Source organism: Bubalus kerabau, chromosome 9, assembly GCF_029407905.1.
Source record: "Bubalus kerabau isolate K-KA32 ecotype Philippines breed swamp buffalo chromosome 9, PCC_UOA_SB_1v2, whole genome shotgun sequence".
In the NCBI taxonomy this organism is placed as follows: domain Eukaryota; kingdom Metazoa; phylum Chordata; class Mammalia; order Artiodactyla; family Bovidae; genus Bubalus; species Bubalus kerabau.
Window position 1 is genome coordinate 97,428,802 of NC_073632.1, and position 20,801 is coordinate 97,449,602.

General features: G+C 38.8%; 1 protein-coding gene and 1 non-coding gene across 17 annotated transcripts in view; one reads left to right on the top strand and one right to left on the bottom strand.

The window, feature by feature from the left end:
* SYNE1 (spectrin repeat containing nuclear envelope protein 1) overlaps positions 1 to 20,801 on the bottom strand; it is a 495,794-nt gene that overhangs the window by 71,458 nt on the left and 403,535 nt on the right. For 15 of the 16 annotated variants that reach the window (XM_055536003.1, XM_055535999.1, XM_055535996.1 and 12 more), the window contains 4 exons: positions 19,260 to 19,385; positions 15,853 to 16,008; positions 4,332 to 4,490; positions 1,173 to 1,339 (listed from right to left, as the gene is read on the bottom strand). In XM_055536003.1, the coding sequence (XP_055391978.1) occupies positions 1,173 to 1,339; positions 4,332 to 4,490; positions 15,853 to 16,008; positions 19,260 to 19,385 (608 nt within the window). Of the gene's footprint in view, positions 1 to 1,172; positions 1,340 to 4,331; positions 4,491 to 12,606; positions 13,598 to 15,852; positions 16,009 to 19,259; positions 19,386 to 20,801 lie in introns of those variants that run through there. The other variant, XM_055536010.1, reaches the window with a different exon arrangement.
* TRNAW-CCA (transfer RNA tryptophan (anticodon CCA)) lies at positions 18,001 to 18,073 on the top strand. Its single transcript has one exon. It is a non-coding gene; the product is annotated as a tRNA-Trp (tRNA).

The following is a 20,801-nucleotide window of genomic DNA, read 5'->3' on the forward strand; positions in this document are numbered from 1 at the left end:
GGAAAACACTCAGAGACTAAATAATAATAATGTGGTCATTAAGCATAGTCAAGGACCTTTAGTCCTTTCTCAAGGGCTATAGATAATATTCTGAGCCATATCCTGTGAGCTGTCTTATAGATACCAAAACACCAGGTGGAAAAGTTAACTACATGATGACCAGACTGTACCCAGAACATGAGTGGTCACAATTCTGAGAACTGGCCACAAAGAAATGGGAACAAATGGACCCTGGAACTGAAGATTAACTGTACCTAAAACAATCAAAATGACACTGGTCAGACCACCGATGACCAATCTGAAGATGACTGTCAGAGCTGACTGTGCTGTTTCTGCATGTAGCCCCCTCCTTCTGTCTATAAAAGCTCTTGCCCCCCGATTGCTGTGTGTGTGTGCTGGTGGGTGGGGGGGAGTTGGCCTTTGGACAGATGTCCACCCCCCTCCCCAAGTTGGCGGCATCTGAAACAAAGCAAACTTTCCTTTTCACCAACCTGGCCTGTTTATTGCCTTTTGAGCACTGAGCAGCTGTACCCCACCTCGTCCTTTCAGTAACATTTCCACAACAAAAATTGATGTAATATTCCTCTCAGACACGAAGCAGACACTTACAGACATCACTAAAGCTAAGTACAAAATACAGTAATGCAGCAGGTTATTTTTACACCTAAGCAAAGTGACAATAATTAGCTTCATTCCCACATCTTACCAATAAGAAATATAGTAGGAATATAATTTTATATATTTTATAAATACATATAATATATAAATACACACTGTATGTATAATATAATACAATATAATACATATATGTATATATCTTTTTTGCCACTTCAGACAAACACACCCTCCACAGATACTTGTCAGTAGTTTCACTCTCTTTCTTATAGGAAGTTGAGTACTATGAAGCCTCAGAATAAAGACTCTTCCCTCGGGGATGGATTTTGTTTGGATATGACTTTCTCTCTTTTAGTTAAATGAAAACACCACTGAATTTGTGAAACAAGAAGGGGAATTTTAAAGTTAATGAAAGTGACATTTATGAGACAAGCATGAACTAAGGTGGTGGGATGAGGAACGCAGAGATTTATCGGATGACTTGTCGCTGCAATGGAAGGTGGCCTGAATGCACTGAGATTCTGCACATGTGTCCTGTTGACAGGGGTCCTTTTTACCTGGCTGCCATGAGGTCCAGAAGGTGCTGCCACCGGTCATTGATCTTGCCAAGCTTGTACTCAATCTCAGACGCTTTGCTTTCATGGCTGGCTCGAGCCAGCCGTTCTCCCATTTGCTGGAGCTGTATTTTGTTCTCTTGGGCAATTGCAATTTCCTCTTGATAATCCTGTGTAATAAATAGCAATCACAGAGGTCAGAAAGCATGTTCTTGATGTATTCAGCCTAGCTCTACTAGAAACAGGGTAATTATAGTTTTCTACGGCTTGGAAATAGTTTGGGCATAGGGAACACTATGTGATATGAGTCCTAGTACACAGGAATTAATGGTACCTGTTATTTTCAGTATTTAGGCAAAGTCCAGATTTTCAGTACGTAGGCAAAGTCCAGATTGAATTTTTATATAGATGTTTTTAAAGGGAATAGATGTTCTTAAAGGGCAGGGGGAGGCTTTCTTTTTACTTAAAATAGGCATTAAAAAAATGTAAGTATATACATAGAAACAAAAGACAAAACTTGAAGAATTTCAATGCTGGGAAGTTATACCTTATTGCTGTAATCACCAACCACATGTTATATTTAGAATCAATCCTCCTACAAGTTAACTGCCAATAGGCTTATAAGATGTGTTTGCATGTATGTATATCTAAATATATATGTGTGTGCGCCCGTGTGTGTGAATGTCAATTGTTACTTGTGCAGAATGTTTTAAAAGATTACTACTTTCATTTTAAGGAGCTATCTTCTATACAGTGTAAAATACTGATTTTACAACCCATAAATCATTGACATAAGTCTCAAGAATAATGACCTTTAGTCTTAGAGGATCAATGGGCCTCAAATCTCCTTCATTTACCCAGTTTCTATAGGAGCTCCTCCGAAAGACTGTTTTAGGTAAGCAAGACAGGCTCTCAGTACGGTCTACAGTAAGGTCACTGAGATAGACCACTGAACAGTATGATTAAAGGGATGATAAAGGCCATCTCCTCTTGACCCCTATCTGTCCCCTCTTCCCTCCCCCCCAGCCTCTGGACCAACGGTCCTCTTAGTTTCTTGCCATAGTGACAGCATCCAAAATTTAGAATCAACTTCTTCATTTTTGGTTTAAGCTTCTGTTAGGCAGGCAGCAAATTTTTTCTCATGAAAATAATATACAAACACAGGTATTATAAGGATATGGGTATTTTAGCCTTCTATTGCTCTAAAATTACCTTGGGAACAGGGCTACCTTTTCAAGTCAGTAAAAAGGGCCCCCAAAGAACAGGAGGAGCCAGTGAAACTTCATTCTATTCAGGGTTGAATGCTGTCCTCAGACTCAGTACCCCACCCACTCACCTTTCTATGTTACTTCAACCTCGTGGGAGTCAAAGACCAATGAAATAAATGCTTATTAATAGTTACAATATGCCATTACAAATTTGAGATTATTTTACTGAGAAACGTTTAATTCAATGGAATTACTCCAACCCTAGAACAGTATTTATAGTAAAATAATCTGCCTAGGTTGTCTTTTAAAGCAAAATGCTGAGTGTTAAGGCCAGTAGGTACCCACATCATAGTTACAGTCTGTTTATTAATTTCTTTATCCTAAGTTGAAAAAATTACCAAGACTATTATTTTTCTTTACAAAAGAGACACCACATAGTGCAAGCTCATGAAGATTTTTTTAGAGTCCATAATTATATGTATATATATACAAAATGGTATAGTCCATATTTTAAAGGTTACTAAACAGTATAACAAAATTATCTGTGTGTCAAGGTACAGTTTTTCTAAATTTTAAATTATGCTTGCATTTTACTCAAGAGACAGTTTTTTCCATACCCCCCAAAACATGGATCTTAAATTTCATGATAAAATCAATTGGAGTATAAATATGCTTGGTCAAAATTTATTCTATAGCAACTTTCATATAAAACCTATTACATTAATCATGTCTAATAGAACGTTCTCTGACACCCATAAACCAGCAAAGGGTAGAACTGTTACAGATGCTTAAATGAAATATGTATTGTCTCAGTCCACATTTTAAAGCTTTACAATATTAAATACATTGGGTTAATCAAAAAGTTCTTTTGGGTTTTTCCATAAGATGTTCTATTGGGCTATTCGGACCCAACAGAAATGCTGATGCTTAGAACTTGCACTTTTAAGTGTAAACCTATAAAGTTATTAATATCACATCTTGGCTTCGGAGTTTTTGTTTTTCTGTATATGTGCCTGTGCACACCCATAGAGAAAAAAAAAATACAATTCCCAAAGACAACATATAATATAAATAACTTCATAGACAAAGGGAATTTTTCCTAATACTTATTTATATATTTTTTCAGAATGAGTGAAGCTATTGTCCATTTATTCAATAAATAATGGCTGAGTACTTCTGAGAAGTCAGGAGCTGCGGCAGTGAACAAAACTGACGAAGTTCCTGTTCCCATAAAGCTTACAGGCCAGTGGGGCTTCCAGTGTAGACAGATAACAAACAAGTAAATCAGGAACATGTACTGTATTTCAGATGGCAATATGTGCTTAAGAGAAATATAAAATTTAAATGATTAATTGTTCAAATGCAGTGTGGAAACACCACTGGAACCATCAAAAACATTTTAAAATGCTATTAAATCTGACCAATCCTATATAGACATTAAAAACATTCTGTATGCATTTGAACATAAAAATATACTCTCATCATCATATATACCTTGAAATTAATATGAAGCTAAAATTCCAAGAAAAGTCCTCATTTCTGTAACTGTCTATAAATCATGTTTTATAGAGAAAATGCCAGTTTAATGGATCCTAGGAATTTTTTCTTTTAGTTCCTCTCTAGTGATTTTTACCTTTTTAAAAACAAACAATAAATCAATTATACTCTGATTAAAAACAAAGAAAACTAATACACATAAATAATTCCTACTGAACAGGCAGATAAAATCCAAAAACTGAACATTATCAGCAGACAATCTATTTCATCACAAATTGAAAATATTCTATATAATTTATATGTCAAGGAAGCCTTTCCAGGCACATTAATTTTATATCAAGAAGTGTTTGTAACAGAGTGCTCCTTTGTCGGGAAAGTAACCAGGAGTAAGCCCATCTTCCATACCAACGCCTAAACACTACGAAGAGTAAAACACACGTAGCCACACATCTGTTACCTTCCTGAGCTTCTCAATCATTTCTTCAATGAGAATGTCTCCATTCTGAGAGACCTTGCTTTCCATCTGAGTCAGCCATTCGCAAAGCTCCTTGTTCTTTTCACTGAAGACGGCCCACTCGTTCAGCCTCTCACTTACTTGCTGTCGCCTTAAGGAGAGCTGAAAAGTTCAAAGTGGGAGAAAATGCAACAGGATAATCAGAGTGGAACTCATAGCCTGAGGGAAGAAGCAAACGAAGTTTGTTGGGTGGACTAAGACAAGCGGTGGTCACAGTGCATCTCTTTAGGCCACTGTTCCCGGAGGCTCAGTCCCAGGACACTGCTCTAGCCTAGTGAGTTTCACAACCAGGATTTGCTATTAAGTATGAGTGGGAGACATTGAATCCTCTACTTCCCTCCCAAGAGCCACATGACCGTTCTCTTATAAAAGGTTCTGAACAATCCAGTTTCTCATTATGGTTGGTTCTGTAGCTATGATATGGGATTACTGAATGTACTTTAACTAAAAAAATATATAAACAAGAAACAAGAAAAGAATAAGAAAAGGGGGAAGGGGATGGGCAGGAAAAAAAGAAAAGACAAAAGAAGGAAGGAAAAGGGAAAAGAAAGAAAAATAGGGAAGAAAGGAAGGAAGGAAAGTTGAGCATCAGGTGTCTGAAGAGGGTGGACCAAGGGACACAGTGGGAGAGCTTAGTTCCTGATCAGCTCTATCCTGATCACTTTACTTTGAGCAAATTCTTTTATATCCCTGTTGGTTTTCTTTTTTATTTAGGTATCCTTGTTTCTTTTTCATATAACAGCCTTACTGGGATGTAATTTCCACACCATACAATTTGCCTGTTTATAAAGTGTACAACTCAGCGGTTTTTTTGTTTATTAACAGAGTTTTACAACTACCAGCACAACCAATGTTGTAAGATTGTCATCAATACAACACCCGGCCCCTGCCCCACTCCATACCCATCAGAACTCACTCCCTTGCCTACCCCAGCATCTTCCTCCCAACCTTAATCTACTTTCTAGCAAATGTGGAAAACTCAGCAGTGGCCACAGGACTGAAAAGGTCAGTTTTCATTCCAATCCCAAAGAACGCTCAAATTACCACACAATTGCACTCAACTCACACACTAGAAAAGTAATGCTCAAAATTCTCCAAGTCAGGCTTCAGCAATACGTGAACCATGAACTTCCAGATGTTCAAGCTGGTTTTAGAAAAGGCAGAGGAACCAGACATCAAATTGCCAACATCCGCTGGATCACTGAAAAAGCAAGAGAGTTCCAGAAAAACATCTATTTCTGCTTTCTTGACTATGCCAAAGCCTTTGACTCTGTGGATCACAATAAACTGTGGAGAATTCTGAAAGAGATGGGAATACCAGACCACATGACCTGCCTCTTGAGAAACCTATTTGCAGGTCAGGAAGCAATACTTAGAACTGGACATGGAACAACAGACTGGTTCCAAATACGAAAAGGAGTACATCAAGGCTGTATATTGTCACCCTGCTTATTTAACTTCTATGCAGAGTACATCATGAGAAACGCTGGGCTGGAAGAAGCACAAGCTGGAATCAAGATTGCCGGGAGAAATATCAATCACCTCAGATATGCAGATGACACCACCCTTATGGCAGAAAGTGAAGAGGAACTCAAAAGCCTCTTGATGAAAGTGAAAGAGGAGAGTGAAAAAGTTGGCTTCAAGCTCAACATTCAGAAAACGAAGATCATGGCATCTGGTCCCATCACTTCATGGGAAATAGATGGGGAAACAGTGGAAACAGTATCAGACTTTATTTTTTGGGACTCCAAAATCACTGCATATGGTGACTGCAGCCATGAAATTAAAAGACGCTTATTCCTTGGAAGGAAAGTTATGACCAACCTAGATAGCATATTCAAAAGCAGAGACATTACTTTGCCAACAAAGGTCCGTCTAGTCAAGGCTATGGTTGGTTCTTCCAGTGGTCATGTATGGATGTGAGAGTTGGACTGTGAAGAAAGCTGAGTGCCAAAGAATTGATGCTTTTGAATTGTGGTGTTGGAGAAGACTCTTGAGAGCCCCTTGGACTGCAAGGAGATCCAACCAGTCTATTCTAAAGGAGATCAGACCTGGGTGTTCTTAGGAAGGAATGACGCTAAAGCTGAAACTCCAGTACTTTGACCGCCTCATGAGAAAAGTTGACTCATTGGAAAAGGCTCTGATGCTGGGAGGAATTGAGGGCAGGAGGAGAAGGGGATGACAGAGGATGAGATGGTTGGATGGCATCACCGACTCGATGGACAAGAATTTGGGTGAACTCCGGGGGTTGGTGATGGACAGGGAGGCCTGGCATGCTGCGATTCATGGGGTTGCTAAGAGTCAGACACGACTGAGCGACTGAACTGAACTGAACTGATAGCACATTTTTGGGGATTCCCTTGTTACTCAGCTGGTAAAGAATCTGCCTGCAATGCAGGAGACCTGGGTTCGATCCATGGGTTGGCAAGATCCCCTGGAGGAGACCATGGCAACCCAGTCCAGTATTCTTGTCTGGAGAATCTCCATGGACAGAGGAGCCTGGCAGGCTACAGTCCATGGGGTCACAAAGAGCTGGACAGGACTGAGTAACTAAAGCACAGCACATAGCACATTTTATTTTTCAATTCATCTACCGATGAACATGTGAGTTGTGTCTGCTTTGGGGCTGTTATGAATAACACTGCTATGAACATTTGAGTGCAAGTGTTTGTCTGGACATAAATTTCATTTCTTTGGGGGTGTATACCCAGAAGTAGACTTGCTGAGTTGTACAGTAACACTACAGATTGTTTTCTAAATGCCTACACCATTTTACATTCCCACTCTCAGTAGGGCTCCAATTTCTTCACATCCTTACCAATACCTGTTATTATCTGTCTTTTGGATTACAGGCATCCTAGTGGATATAAAGTGATATTTCACTGTGGTTTTGATTTGCATTTCCCTGAAGGCTAATGATATGGAGAATCTTTTCATATTCTTGACCATTTGTATGACTTCTTTGGAGAACTGTCTGGTCAAATTCCATGCCCATTTCTTAATTTTTTTTTTATTACTGACTTTTTTTTGTTCTTTATACATTGTAGATACAATGAGTTTATTTTCTTATTTCTAGGACTAGAATGATCCTTTTGAGAATTCTAAACTTTTCTGACTTCATAATACTCTTGTCTTTACAGTACTGGTTAGGATACTATGGAATACTTCTAGTTGAGTTAAACTGCATGTTAGTAAAATACAATGTTATTTGAGTGGCAAGAAGATGATCCACTTTTGCAGACATTCTGTACAATCAAGTTGATAATGCTAGACTTCTGCCATTCATCTCACTGCATTAAACACTTACCTCTCAATTTTCCTTTTTACACTAATATTTTATTATGAAAAACATCAGACATACAGAAAAGTTGAAGGAATTGTGTGGTAAACAGCTATGACATACTCTGTAGACTAAAACTGTTCACATTTTGCAACATTTTGCTTTAATATCTATATGCCATTTTTCCATAGATCTATTTTACTTTTCAATGATTATTTAATGAATTTTCTTTTTCAAATGAATGTGAAAATATTTCTAAGGTGTTACACACTTCCTAGTTAGCAATTCTGTCAGAGCTGGCTCTGTTATTGATTAGGTAAATAATATTCAAGGTTCCTTACAGCCCCAAATCTCTGTGATTCTGCCTCTTAGAAAAGAATGGGAGCTAATCACATGAAAAAGAATAAAATACCTAGGAATAAACCTTCATAAGGAAGCAAAAGATCTGTACTCTGAAAACTGTAAGATGCTGATGGAGATTGAAGACTATACAAAGAGATGCAAAAAAAAATACTGTGTTCTTGGATTGGAAGAATCAATATTGTTAAAATCACCATACTATCCAATGTAATTGACAGAGTCAATGTAATCTGTATCAAATCACCAATGGCGGTTTTTATACAACAGGAACAAAAAATTTCAAAATTCGTATGGAAACACAAAAGACTGAACAGTCAAAGAAATCTTGAGAAAGAAAAACAAAGCTGAAAGAATCAGGCCCTCTGACTTCAGACTATACTACAAAGCTACAGTAATGAAAACAGTATGGTACTGGCACAAAAACAGGCGCATGGTTCAATGAAAGTCCAGAAATAAACCCATGCACCGATGGTCAATTAATCTACAACAGAGGAGGCAAGATTACACAGTGGAGAAAAGACAGTCCTTTCAATAAATGTTGATAGGAAAATTGGGCAGCTACATGGAATAGAATTAGAACATTCTCTAACACTGTCTACAAAAATCAACTCAAAATGGATTAAACACCTAAATGTAAAACTGAATACTATAAAAACACCTGGAGGAAAACACAGGTGGAACACTTACTGACATAAATTCCAGCAATATTTTTTTTTTGATCCATCTCATAGAGTAATGGAAATAAAAACAAAAATAAACAAATGGGACCTAACTAAACTTAAGAGCTTTTGCACAGCAAAGGAAACCATAAACAAAATGAAAAGGCAACCTACAGAACAGGAGAAAATATTTGTAAACAAGGCAACTGACAAGGGATTCATTTCCAAAATATACGACCAGCTCACACAGCTCAATAAAAAAAAAAGAAAGAAACTCAATCAACAAATGAGCAGAAGATCTAAATAGACATTTCTCTACAGAAGACATACAGATGGCTGACAGGCATATGAAAAATGTTCAATATCACTAGTTGTTAGAGAAAGGCAAATTAAAACTGCAATGAGGTAACAACTCATACTTGTCAGAACGACTATCATCAAAAAGTCTACAAATAATAAATGCTAGAGAAAGTATGGAAAAGGATCCTTCCTACACTGCTGGTGGGAATGTAAATTGGTGCAGCCACTATGGAGAACAGTATGGAGGTTCTTCCAAAACTAAAAACCGAGTTGTTGCATGATCCTGCAACTCTACTTCTGGGCATAGATGTAATTCGAAAAGATAAATGTACCCCTATGTCCAAAGCAGCACTATTTAGAATAGCCAAGACATGGAAGCAACCTAAGTGTTCATCAACAGATGAATTATTCTCAGCCATAAAAGATAATCAAATAATGACTTTGAAGTAACATGAATGGGTTTAGAGATTATCATATTAAGTGAAGTAAGTCACAGAAAGGAAAATATTATATGATACCACTTATATGTGGAATCTAAAAATAAATTATATAAATGATCTTATTTACAGAATAAAAGTAGATTAACAGACATAGAAAACAAACTTATGGTTACCAAAAGAAATAGTGACTGAGGGGAGGGAATTAACATATATACACTACTATATATAAAATAGATAACTGACAATGCCCTACTGTATAGCACACAGAACTATATTCAATCTTATAATAACTGATAATGGAAAATAATCTGAAAATTATACTCACACACACACACACATTCACTGGCCTGAAAACCTGAAACTAACACAACACTGTAAACTATATTTCCAATTAAAAAACAGCTGAACAAAGATACTGAAGAAGTTTTCTCAAAAAAAAAAAAAAGTTGGGAATTAGACTATAAGCCCAGGATATTCATGCCAGGTCCAGCTTAGTGATCTGCCTAGAGAGCAAACCCCACAACCTGCCATAATTTTTGAAATGTTACCATTAGAAATTCACTCTTTTGAGTTAACATGATATTTTAAAATAAAAATTTCTCTGGGTAGAGGTGACATGTATGAATCTATTAAGTATTTCCCCATTGGTATAATTCAGTTTACCATTAATTTTTCCTCAAGGCAGAACAATAGTGCATTTACTTGTTGTGGGTATTGATGGGAATGGAAAAAAGAAAACACAGATTAAAAGTTTTAGACACAAATTTCACCTATATCAAGTTCTACCAAGACAGTCCTGAAGAGCACGATTCCTCCAGCACCATTTTCCTCTCAACCTCTGACAGCAGAGTGTATTTCCATCTGCTGGAATGCTAAGATTTTGAACTTTCTGGTGTATATAACTTTCTTTTTCATTCACAGAATATCAGAATCACACTAATATTACAATTTTTGCTTTGACTGCTATCCAAACTGAAACTATATTTTCATAGTTGAAAGTGCCCAAAGGAACTGTTTTCCATACAAAGTTAGAAATCCCTGCCCTTCAGACTTCAGACGATGTGTAGCTCTGCTATGTGTAATGCCTCTGAGTCTTCCCTTGTATCCTGGCCATGGGCAAGAATAAATTCTAGGGCTTTTAGCAACAACACTTCAGGGAAGACAACCACACAACAGAAAATATTATCTACCTCTTTGAGAGGTAGCTATTAGGTTAAAAGAGAGTAATACCTACCCTCTTTTCAGAGACAGGGAGAGAGGAGGTTAGACACATTTGAGGGCCACGTTGACCAGTAAAGCTTGAGTTTTTGATACACGTTGTAATATAATGTTATGATCAAATACCAGAGGCAGATGAGATTCAAAAACAATCTCTATCACTTACTACTGATTATGACCAGGGCAAGATTATTCATCTTTCTTAAGCTTTATTTTCACTGTTTGTAAATTAATCTTCCATTTGTCCCAAATTTCACTAAATGTCTACGGTTTGCAATAAACACGTGTCTGCTATATGAAATGTCTTATGTACTGGAACACTGGAGGCTCATAATAGAATATATTCTTCAAAAAAGAAAATAATTCAAGAAAGTGACCAGTAGATCTTAAAGAGCTAACAAAAGTTAAATGCTGAGTCACTTCAGTCGTGTCCAATTCTTTGCAACACCATGGATCATAGACCACCAGGCTCCTCTGTCCATGAGATTTTCCGAGCAAGAATACTAGAGTGGGTTGCCATGCCCTCCTCTGGGGGGATCTTCCCAATCCTGGGATCGAACCCAAGTCTCCGGTGTCTCCTGCACTGCAGGTGGATACTTTACCACGTGAGCCATCAGGGAAGCCCAACAAAAGTTAAGTCTACTTAACTACTGTTACTATTAGTAGTACAACTAGATACGAAATTTGCGTTTTAACACTTTTTTCTCTTTGACATGCATGCATTCATGAAGCAGCTTGAATACATGTTTCTAGTTTTTTCACACACCATGCAAGTGCTATTTTCATTTTACTTGCTTAGACAGAATAGCAGTTGAAAGAAGGAACAGGTAGGCCATAAACACTGGTTACAAACTGGTGCCAAAAGCTTTTCAAAAGATTTACATTAATAATGGGGACAGCATTTTCCTTTTGGTTTTTCCTTTGAGCTCAGTGGAAGCCCTCAACTTATTTATCAGTTTAGCACATATTTGTGTTTTCTCAAGGGTTTAAACACATTGCACTGCCAAGAGCTGACAAACACCAGCTAAAACCTCCAGAGCAGGAGGCAGCTGAACAGGAAACACATCCTCTTCTGCTTCAGATATTTTTACCATGACAATCTGAAAGAACGCCGAGCAATGACAATGATGATGTATTTAAATCTCAGCTGGAATTAACACAGCTCTACAAACCAAGGCAGGAATGAAAGCAAACAGAAGCCATGACTATCCACAGGCACGACAGTCCTTTCAGGGGCTCTACTTGAAGGCGGGACACTTTTCCGTTACCTCAACTCTGCAGTGGTCACGCACAGGGCGGCCCTCTCCTCCTCGTCTGGAGCCCCAGTCAGATCGTACTTCTCACCAGTTGCTTTCATTGGAATGTGAACACACTACTTGGTCTTTAACAAGGGGATTATGCCTTGCTTCACTTAAGTTTTTAACTTTTTAAAATGAGACATAGGCACAAGCTCATTTCCTTTTGTGGTTGCATGCTTGACAGAAGTTCTCCGGAAACACTAACTCAAGAAGTAGTAACTGGTCTACACCTCTCCTTCCGGTTATATCCTGGCAACTTTGGTATGAATACACATGACTAAACTTTTGCTGATTTAATTGTTTGTGTGCTGTGCTCAGCCACTCAGTCGTGTCTGACTCTTGCAACCCCATAGACTCTAGGCTGCCAGGCTCCTCTGTCCATGGGACTCTCCAGGCAAGAATACTGGAGTGGGTAGCCATTTCCTTCTCCAGGGGATCTTCCCAACCCAAGAATCAAACCTAGGTCTCCTGCATTGCAGGCAGACACTTTACTGACTGAGCTACAAGGGAATCTTTAGACTGAAGCAATGTGAGAAGGGTATGCTTCAGCTTCAGGCCTTAAGACGTTTAATATTGAAGGTTTCTAGAAACACTGTTTCTGCTTCCTCTTTTTTTTTTATTTGTCTTAGTCTACTCACAGGTGCAAGGTATTAGTCTCTTCACAGAATGTTATATGATCAACAGGCACTTTCAAAATGTATTTCTAAACAGACTGTTGCCTAGCTATATGTAAGTCTGCTGAGCAATTTTACAACGTAACTTTTATGTTAAGTTAATTTTACAATCTAACTTTTAGGTTTTATGTTTTAAGATTATATCAATCTTAAAGGAAATCAGTCTGAATATTCATTGGAAGGACTGATGTTGAAGCTGAAACTCCAATACTTTGGCCACCTGATGCGAAGAGCTGACTCATTGGAAAAGACCCTGATGCTGGGAAAGATTGAAGGCAGGAAGAGAAGGGGATGACAGAGGATAAGATGGTTGGATGGCATCATCAACTCAATGGACATGGGTTTGGGTAGACTCCGGGAGTTAGTGATGGACAGGGAGGCCTGGCATGCTGCGGTTCATGGGGTCGCAAAGAGTCGGACACGACTGAGCGACTGAACTGAACTGAGCTGAGAACACTTAAGATATACCCTGTTAGCGACTTTAAAGTATATAATCGGGTCTGTTGACTACAGTCCCCGTGCTGGACATTAAATCCCTGGAACTTGTTCAGCTTGTAACTGGAAGTGAGCATCCTCTATACATGATGCTTTTCTTACATAGTACTGGTCTTCCTAAGCCAAAAAGTATTACATACTCATAATCTTCTCACCCTCCAAAATATTCAGAAACCTTGTCATTATTCTACATTTAGAGGAACGTAAGAAATAAAATAAATGTCCAAAAGTCCTATCTTGATAATCAACAGTATAAATGAACACTCAGCTGTTCTAGGTACTGCAGGTGCAAAGAAAAGGTTTGTCCTCAAGAGCTTCAGAGTCTTCAAATCAAGTCGCAAACATAAAAAGAAAATGAGAAGAAGGGAGGAACAAAGGAACAGTGTACTGCCACACGATGGCACAGACCAAAAGGTAGTCGGGAGTTCAGAGAAACAGGAAAATACAGAGGTCTCAGCATCTCAAACAGTGGCATCACAGGAGTGCTGGAATTCAAGAGAAGAGGATAGATTAGAAAATCAAAAAAGAAGGAATGAATAGTCTAGGCAGGAAGTTCAGGCAAGAAGAATGGCCTGAGCAAGATCTTGGGGTAGAGGATTTCATGGTAGGTTTGGGAAGGTGATGGGAGCCAGTATTTAAAGTGTTATCTCTCTGAAAGCTTCACAGACCTCAATTAGCTAGAGAAATGGATCTAGTCTAGTTCACTTCACATGATCTACTAAAAAGTACTGAGTCAGCAAGCAGTGCTAGACTTGTCTCAGTTTTAAGAAAAACGGATGAATAAAGCTCACAAGGGTAACTTAACATGGCTGTGATCATTCTCGAATGACTATATCCACCAAATACCTTTTATTTATATATGCTATGATACAATCTTTACATTAAAAAGTATGCACTAATTTACTAGATGGTATAGATTCTGGATTGAAAACTCAAAAAAGAATAAAGTGTGATGAATATCAACACACTCCATTTAAGTTCCTCACTGGGTTCAATGAGAATGTACAACCCTGGGAAAAGTGACTAAATGAATTTTGAATGCAAATCATTGACGTGCTTAATGATAATCATCTCTTACAATTCTTTCTTTTAAAAGCACACACACACACACACACACACGTGTGTGCGTGTGCATTTGCCAAGTGTGCTCCAGAATTTTTCTCCAGTCCTTCCCACAGCTACTTTTATCCAGCCAGGAGTGTTGGAATAGAGCAGGTTCTCTTTCTGCTCTATTCCTGTACCTTTTTCAAGCCCCAAACTTGTCTAACACCTCCACTTTTCCCCCTACACCAAGCCATCTTTTCCACTCTGATCTCAGCACTCAATTCAAGATTTATCCAGTTCAATAAGCACTTCCTTTATTCTCTGCGATCCACACTGTCATTAGTTTGCTTACATTTTTGTATATTGATTTACTTATACCTGGTTTTCCTCTTCACTGTATAAGTTCTTTTTAATGGATTTTAGTCTCAGCTCAATGATAAACTACACAGTAGGGACATCTACTCTAGCTTGTGAAATTCACAATAATTAATGTGACTGATTCGTTTAACAAATATGCATCATAACCTATTTTGTGCCAGGCAAGGCAATGAAGGTGCAGTAAGGAACCCTACAGACATGGTTCCTGCTCCCTGAAATGTATGATCTCAAGGCCATAAGTCAGAGCCATTCTTCACTTATGGGCTCTATTATTCCTATTTGCCTTGAGTGTCCACTCCTTGTCACTCCAGCAATCTTTCTCTTTCATTCAAATCAAAACCCATTCTGGGATCTCTTTTAAGGTATTGTGCACAAAGAATGTGGGCTTCCCAGGGGCACTAGTGGGAAAGAACCCGCTTGCCAATGCAGATGATGTAGAACATGCAGGTTCGATCCCTGGGTCAGGAAGATCCCTTGGAGGAGGGCATGGCAGCCCACTCCAGTGTTCTTGCCTGGAGAACTCCATGGACAGAGGAGCCTGGTAAACTACAGTCCATAGGGTTGCAAAGAGTTGGACACAACTGAAGTGACTTACCCTGCATGCACTTTGAATGCACTTACTAAATGAGTTAAGTATGGCTAAAAATGTCAAATACCCATGAATTGTGAGGAAACAACTATCATAAATCAAGAGCAATAAGAAATGTTAAATGTACAAAACCGAGCTTCCCCAGTTGCTCAGCAGTAAAGAACCTTCCTGTATGCAGGAGATATGGGTTTGATCTCTGGGTCAGGAATATTGCCTGGAGAAGGCAATATTGGAGGCAATACTGGAAACCCACTCCAGTATTCTTGCCAGGAAAATCCCATGGACAGAGGAGGCTGGTGGACCACGATCCATGGGGTTGCAAAGAGTTGGACACGACTGAAGTGACTGAGCATGCATACACATACAAACCACTCATAGCATCAGCTAAAACTGCAAATAAAACCATGCTTTTTTACCTGTTTTAAGTATGAAAGGGACTACCAATATCTACCTAGCAAAACCATATCTATGTACCACATAACTGTACTTCCTTTTAAAAATATTTTGACAGCCAGTAAAAGAAAGAGCAAGAGAATCCAGTTTGGACACATTTAAAATAGAGTGTTAAGATATAATTGTCTAAATTTGAAGCATTGTCAAAATAAGCCCAGAGTTTTCCTCTATCCAAGTGGGACGGGTCCAAATGTGGACACAGCCACAGACATTTCAAACCATCTTCTAGTCTGCAGCCTTTCTGAGCGGATGCTGAGTGTCTCGAGTTTGTCTCACCTGGTGGCATAGTTCTTCCCACTGCCTCTGCAGAAGCTCCATGCGTTCGTTAAGGATGGAGATATCATCTGCACTGATGTAAGCACAGAGAGCCTTCTTCAGCAGTGTCAGCTGTGCCAAGTCATCTGTCCAGCTCCCAACTGCGTTTTCCAATTCCTAGATTTTTTTTTTAAAGAAAAGCACAAAACTTGAATACTCATGGGCATCTATCATCACCAATTTCTCAAGTGTATTTGAAATCCCTCTTGATGTCTCTGGGCTTCCAGGTGGCACCTGGGAATGCAGCAGATATGAGGCTTGGGTTTGATCCCCTGGAGGAGGGCACATCAACCCTGTACTCTTGCCTGGAGAATCCCAGGGACAGAGAAGTCTGGCAGGCTACAGTCCATAGGGTCACAAAGAGTTGGACACAACGAAAGTGACTTGTCACTGGCACTTGATGTCACCGCCTTTCCATTCCATTCTATTTGAACACCCAAACTGGTTATCTATTGGGTTGGTCAAAAAGTTCATTCAGGTTTTTCCATCAGATGTTATGAAAAAACCTGAATGAACATTTTGGCCAACTCAACACTTTTCTTCCTACATAATCTGATAATTTGCCAGGTTCTTCTGATATAGTACCAGGATGCTTGCAGAATCTTTCCTAACTGGAAATGGAGATCTATTTTCCACTTCACTGACCACTTCTGATTGTCTTTCCTAGTTCAAGTTTCATCACCATATTGATCTTACTTACTTTTAAATCAGCTTAATAAAATCCTTTACCTTTGTCTCAAGTAACCGATCATGTTTGTGAAATACTTTTTAAAAATCCAAATACTAAATTTAACTCTCATCTTCAAACACTATCAATTGCTACAGACTTATTGATACATTGTAGTTAAAAAGATGTATTGCTGGTATTACTTGATTTAAAATAATGGACTGAATATGTTTACTGCAGAAGAAGAGAGATCATTCAGCTACTAGTAAAATATGTATTTTGTCCTTTCGGGGAATAATTTCAGGAAAAAAATCCATATAATAATATTTGAATGTTTTTCCAACAGTTTTTACAATGCTTTGAACAGATGACTAGTTTTAAAATTTGTATAGCTCTTGCTTTTTGCCAGCTGTTGATGTTTTTAGATTCCAGCTAATTTTGTTCATGAATAGAATATTTCACATGGCTTTTACCTTCTCTTTTGTCTCATTAAACAGGAGACAAGTTTCCAAAGGCAAAGGCAATTAACGGTAGTCTGAGGCTAACTTCTCAGGCAATTTAAGCAAACTAGGTTTTAGCCAGAATTTTCTAGGTAATTGCTTTGTTTTGCTGCTAAGGTGGTTTGGGGGCGAGAGTAGCAGAAAGCTGGACCGCAATGCATCCTTCTAATCTCCAAACTTAATAGCAGGGCATGTTTGTAACTGCTGTGTATTTTGGGACACAAGGTCCCATGGTAACAGTGTTTGGCTGAAAGACCAAACCATCCGGGAGTATTAAATATGCAGCATTTCTGTTTATATCTGTAGTCATATTAAACTGCCATATCACTGTAAAGATTTTCTTCTTTTTATACCAATTTCCAACTCCACCCAAAACTCAAATATCAGATTTGGTGTATGGGTTTAAAAAAGAACCACCACCACCAGGGATCAACTATCACAGACTCACGGACTCCATTTTAGATGTTTGTGTGATAAAAATATAGCCTTTGGATTCAGGAAACTCTGATAATTACCAACTTTGAAAAGTTATTAAACTTCTAGCTGCTTCGTTTTCCACATCTGCAGAAGGGAAATAACAGACTGTCCTCAGGAGCTTGCGTTCATGCCAACGGAGATAACACTGGCCAGCCATGGGCACACAGGGGCCCACTAAACGCCCATTCCTGCCTGTTGGAAAGTTTTCTTGAATCATTTGTCATAGATTTACAGTCAAAGACTGAAATATTTTTTAATCTTTGCATAGTACTGACTTTACATCTCTAGATAATATTTCACTCCCTTATAAATCCATGACATAAAGTACACTACCTTTCTTTTTCTTAAATCTGCCTCTTTTCAGTTTCAAAGATCATCTTCACATTTTAATACTGAAGAAAAATTCTTATATCTACTCTTTTAATGATTTCTGGACTTCTCTAAAAATTAATCTTTCTTGGGACCTCCTTGGTGGTCCAGTGGCTAGGACTCTGAGCTCCCAAAGCAGGGGACCTGGGTTCGATCCCCGGTCAGGGAACTAGATTCTACATGCCTCAACTAGAGATCCTGTGTGCTGCAACTAAGATATGGTGCAGCCAAAAAAAATTTTTTTTTTAAATTAATCTTTCTTAAAGGCTTCTGACTTCTTAGACAATGTGAAACAGAGAACTTCTGATCAAAATCTAAATCATTTATATCTGTGTGAAGTTTTAAACAAAGTCACTCCAGTGCAGTACTTTACAAATGACTTGGAGAACATGAGGACATGTTTCATTGGAGGGAAAAAGCATCTTTAAAGATAACTTTATTTTGATCTGCATATTGCTCAGCAGAGAACTGCTGTCTTGGCACTTGACTTAGCTACTCAGGAGTGAATGGAACAAATCCTACAGACACTAAATCATGTTGGTCTCACTGAGCGCCCCGTGCAGGAAGCAGCCTGTTTTAGCTACTGATTGGCTTCCAAGTGCCATTTGAGGTGTTGATCACAATCTCTAAATTGATAGGGCCCTGAAGATACAAAGGACTGTGTGTCTCAACGCAGTAAGTGAAATCAGCTACTTATAGTTCCTGTTTTTCTTACAGAAAAGAGCCTTGAGGGCAGGTTGTGTTTCTACAAGGACCATGATCTACAGAATTTCCATGTCGCCGAGCCTCACTCCTCCAAATGTGAACTAGACTCTTCCGCTGAATGACTGTCCAGTGTGGACGGTTTAGAAGGATTGTCTTTATTGCTCTTAATCTTGGTTTTAAATGTCTTTTAATGTTGTGTTTTACATTTTCATTGACTCACTCATAGTAATCCATAAACTAGTCTATAATTTCATCAATTGCAATAAATCAATAAGCAAGTTTCACCAGAGTTGCCTGCCCTAATGCAAGATACCAGAAACTTGCACCTACAGGTAGACAATTACAGGAGCTCAACTGAATTATGCTTTCAAAGGCATCACACTAGAAGCACAAGAAAGTGGAAGTGTTAGTCACTCAGTTGTGTCCAACTCTTTGTGACCCCATGGATCATAGCTGCCAGGCTCTGTCCATGGAATTCTCAAGGCAAGAATACTGGAGTAGGTAGCCATTTGCTTCTCCAGGACATCTTCCCAAATCAGGGATCGAACCCTGGTCTCCTGCATTGCAGGCAGATGCTTTAACATCTGAGCCACCAGGGAAGCCCAGAAGCGCAGGTAGGTGACAGTTAGAGGCTAAGTCCAGTGGTTTACCTTGCAGCACATCTGCTCCGCGTGGAGCTCTTCGTGATGATCTGGGAGAGGCTGGGAAAGCCTCTTTTTGAAAGTTCGTAGTTTCTCCAGAGAATCAGCTATTCCGTTCTCACATTTTTCCCAGTCCTAGAATGGGCAGAGAAGGAAATTTTAAGGAATAAGAAGTTAGAAAACAAGAAAAACTCTCTTCTCAACTCCCAGACAATGGATTAAAGTTACACTGATGAGTACTGCAAAGGCGTCCACATCCATAGCCATGGGCATCAGTAGCAGAAGAGCTGACTTCTAAACTTGTCTCATTATCTGTGTGACTTCAAGCAGGTGAGGCGCTATCTCAGTGTTCCTTACAAAAACCGAAATAACACAAACTCTCAAAAACTGTGGGAGAATGCAAGGAAACAATAGGTGTCGAGATGTCAAGGACAATGCCCAGAATATTATCAGTTTTCGAAAATGTTTTCTGCATCCAAATCTGTCTGCGGAGGTAAGAGTATAAACACACTACTTTGCCTCTCTCCTAAGTCCACCCATAACTGCACTCATGTCTCTACTATCTCAACACACTATAAGGGGTAGAAAAGAGGATATGGAATCTCTCTCACGGTGAAAATACATATTAGCTAAGAGAAGTGATATGAAATGTAAAGGTAGTATAAACCTGGCTCTGATTCAATTCAATATATAAACAGTATGAACTAAAGCAAAAACAGTAGAGGAAGAGAGAGAATTCAACAATTTTAAATGTACACCTTATATGTCAGTACAGATCAGTACTCTGAAGGAGAATGTAACAGGTAAAGAAGTAGAGTATTGGGACTTCCCTGGTAGTCTAGGGGATAAGACTCTATGCTCCCAATGCAAGGGGCCCAGGTTTGATTCCTGGTCAGGAACTAGATCTCACATGCCACAGCTAAATATCCGCATGCTGCAACAAAGATTGAAGATCTAGCAACTAAGACCCAGAGCAACCAAATAAATTAATTAATTAAAAAAAAAACAGGTAAGAACATGGAGGTAAGGAATGTGGTAGATCACTGTTGCTGCTGCTGCTAAGTCGAGTCAGTCGTGTCCGACTCTGTGTGACCCCATAGACAGCAGCCCAACAGGCTCCCCCTTCCTTGGGATTCTCCAGGCAAGAGTACTGGAGTGGGGTGCCATTGCTTTCTCCTAGGTGCTGACAAAAGAAAGCATACATGCTGTGATTGTGTTTCAGAATATTACACACCAAAGGTAACAAAGGTTACCTCTAGGAAAGATACTAGGATTTGGATTTGAGTGGTAGTGTCATGTAGGGAAAATTTAATTTTTTTTTACTCTCTGTACTTCAGTTCTTACCTGAATTTTTTTTCAGACACATGACTTCTTGAGTAATTAAAAAAAGAAGAGTAAAAGAAAAAAAAAGAGAGAGAGAGGGAGAGAGCAACCATGATGGAGACCTGATTCTTTACAGCACCCTATCTACAAATAGCCCACATCTGGGGTCTCTGTGCCAATTAAATTCAACTCAACAAACCTCCTTCAGTTTGTCTGATACTCTACACT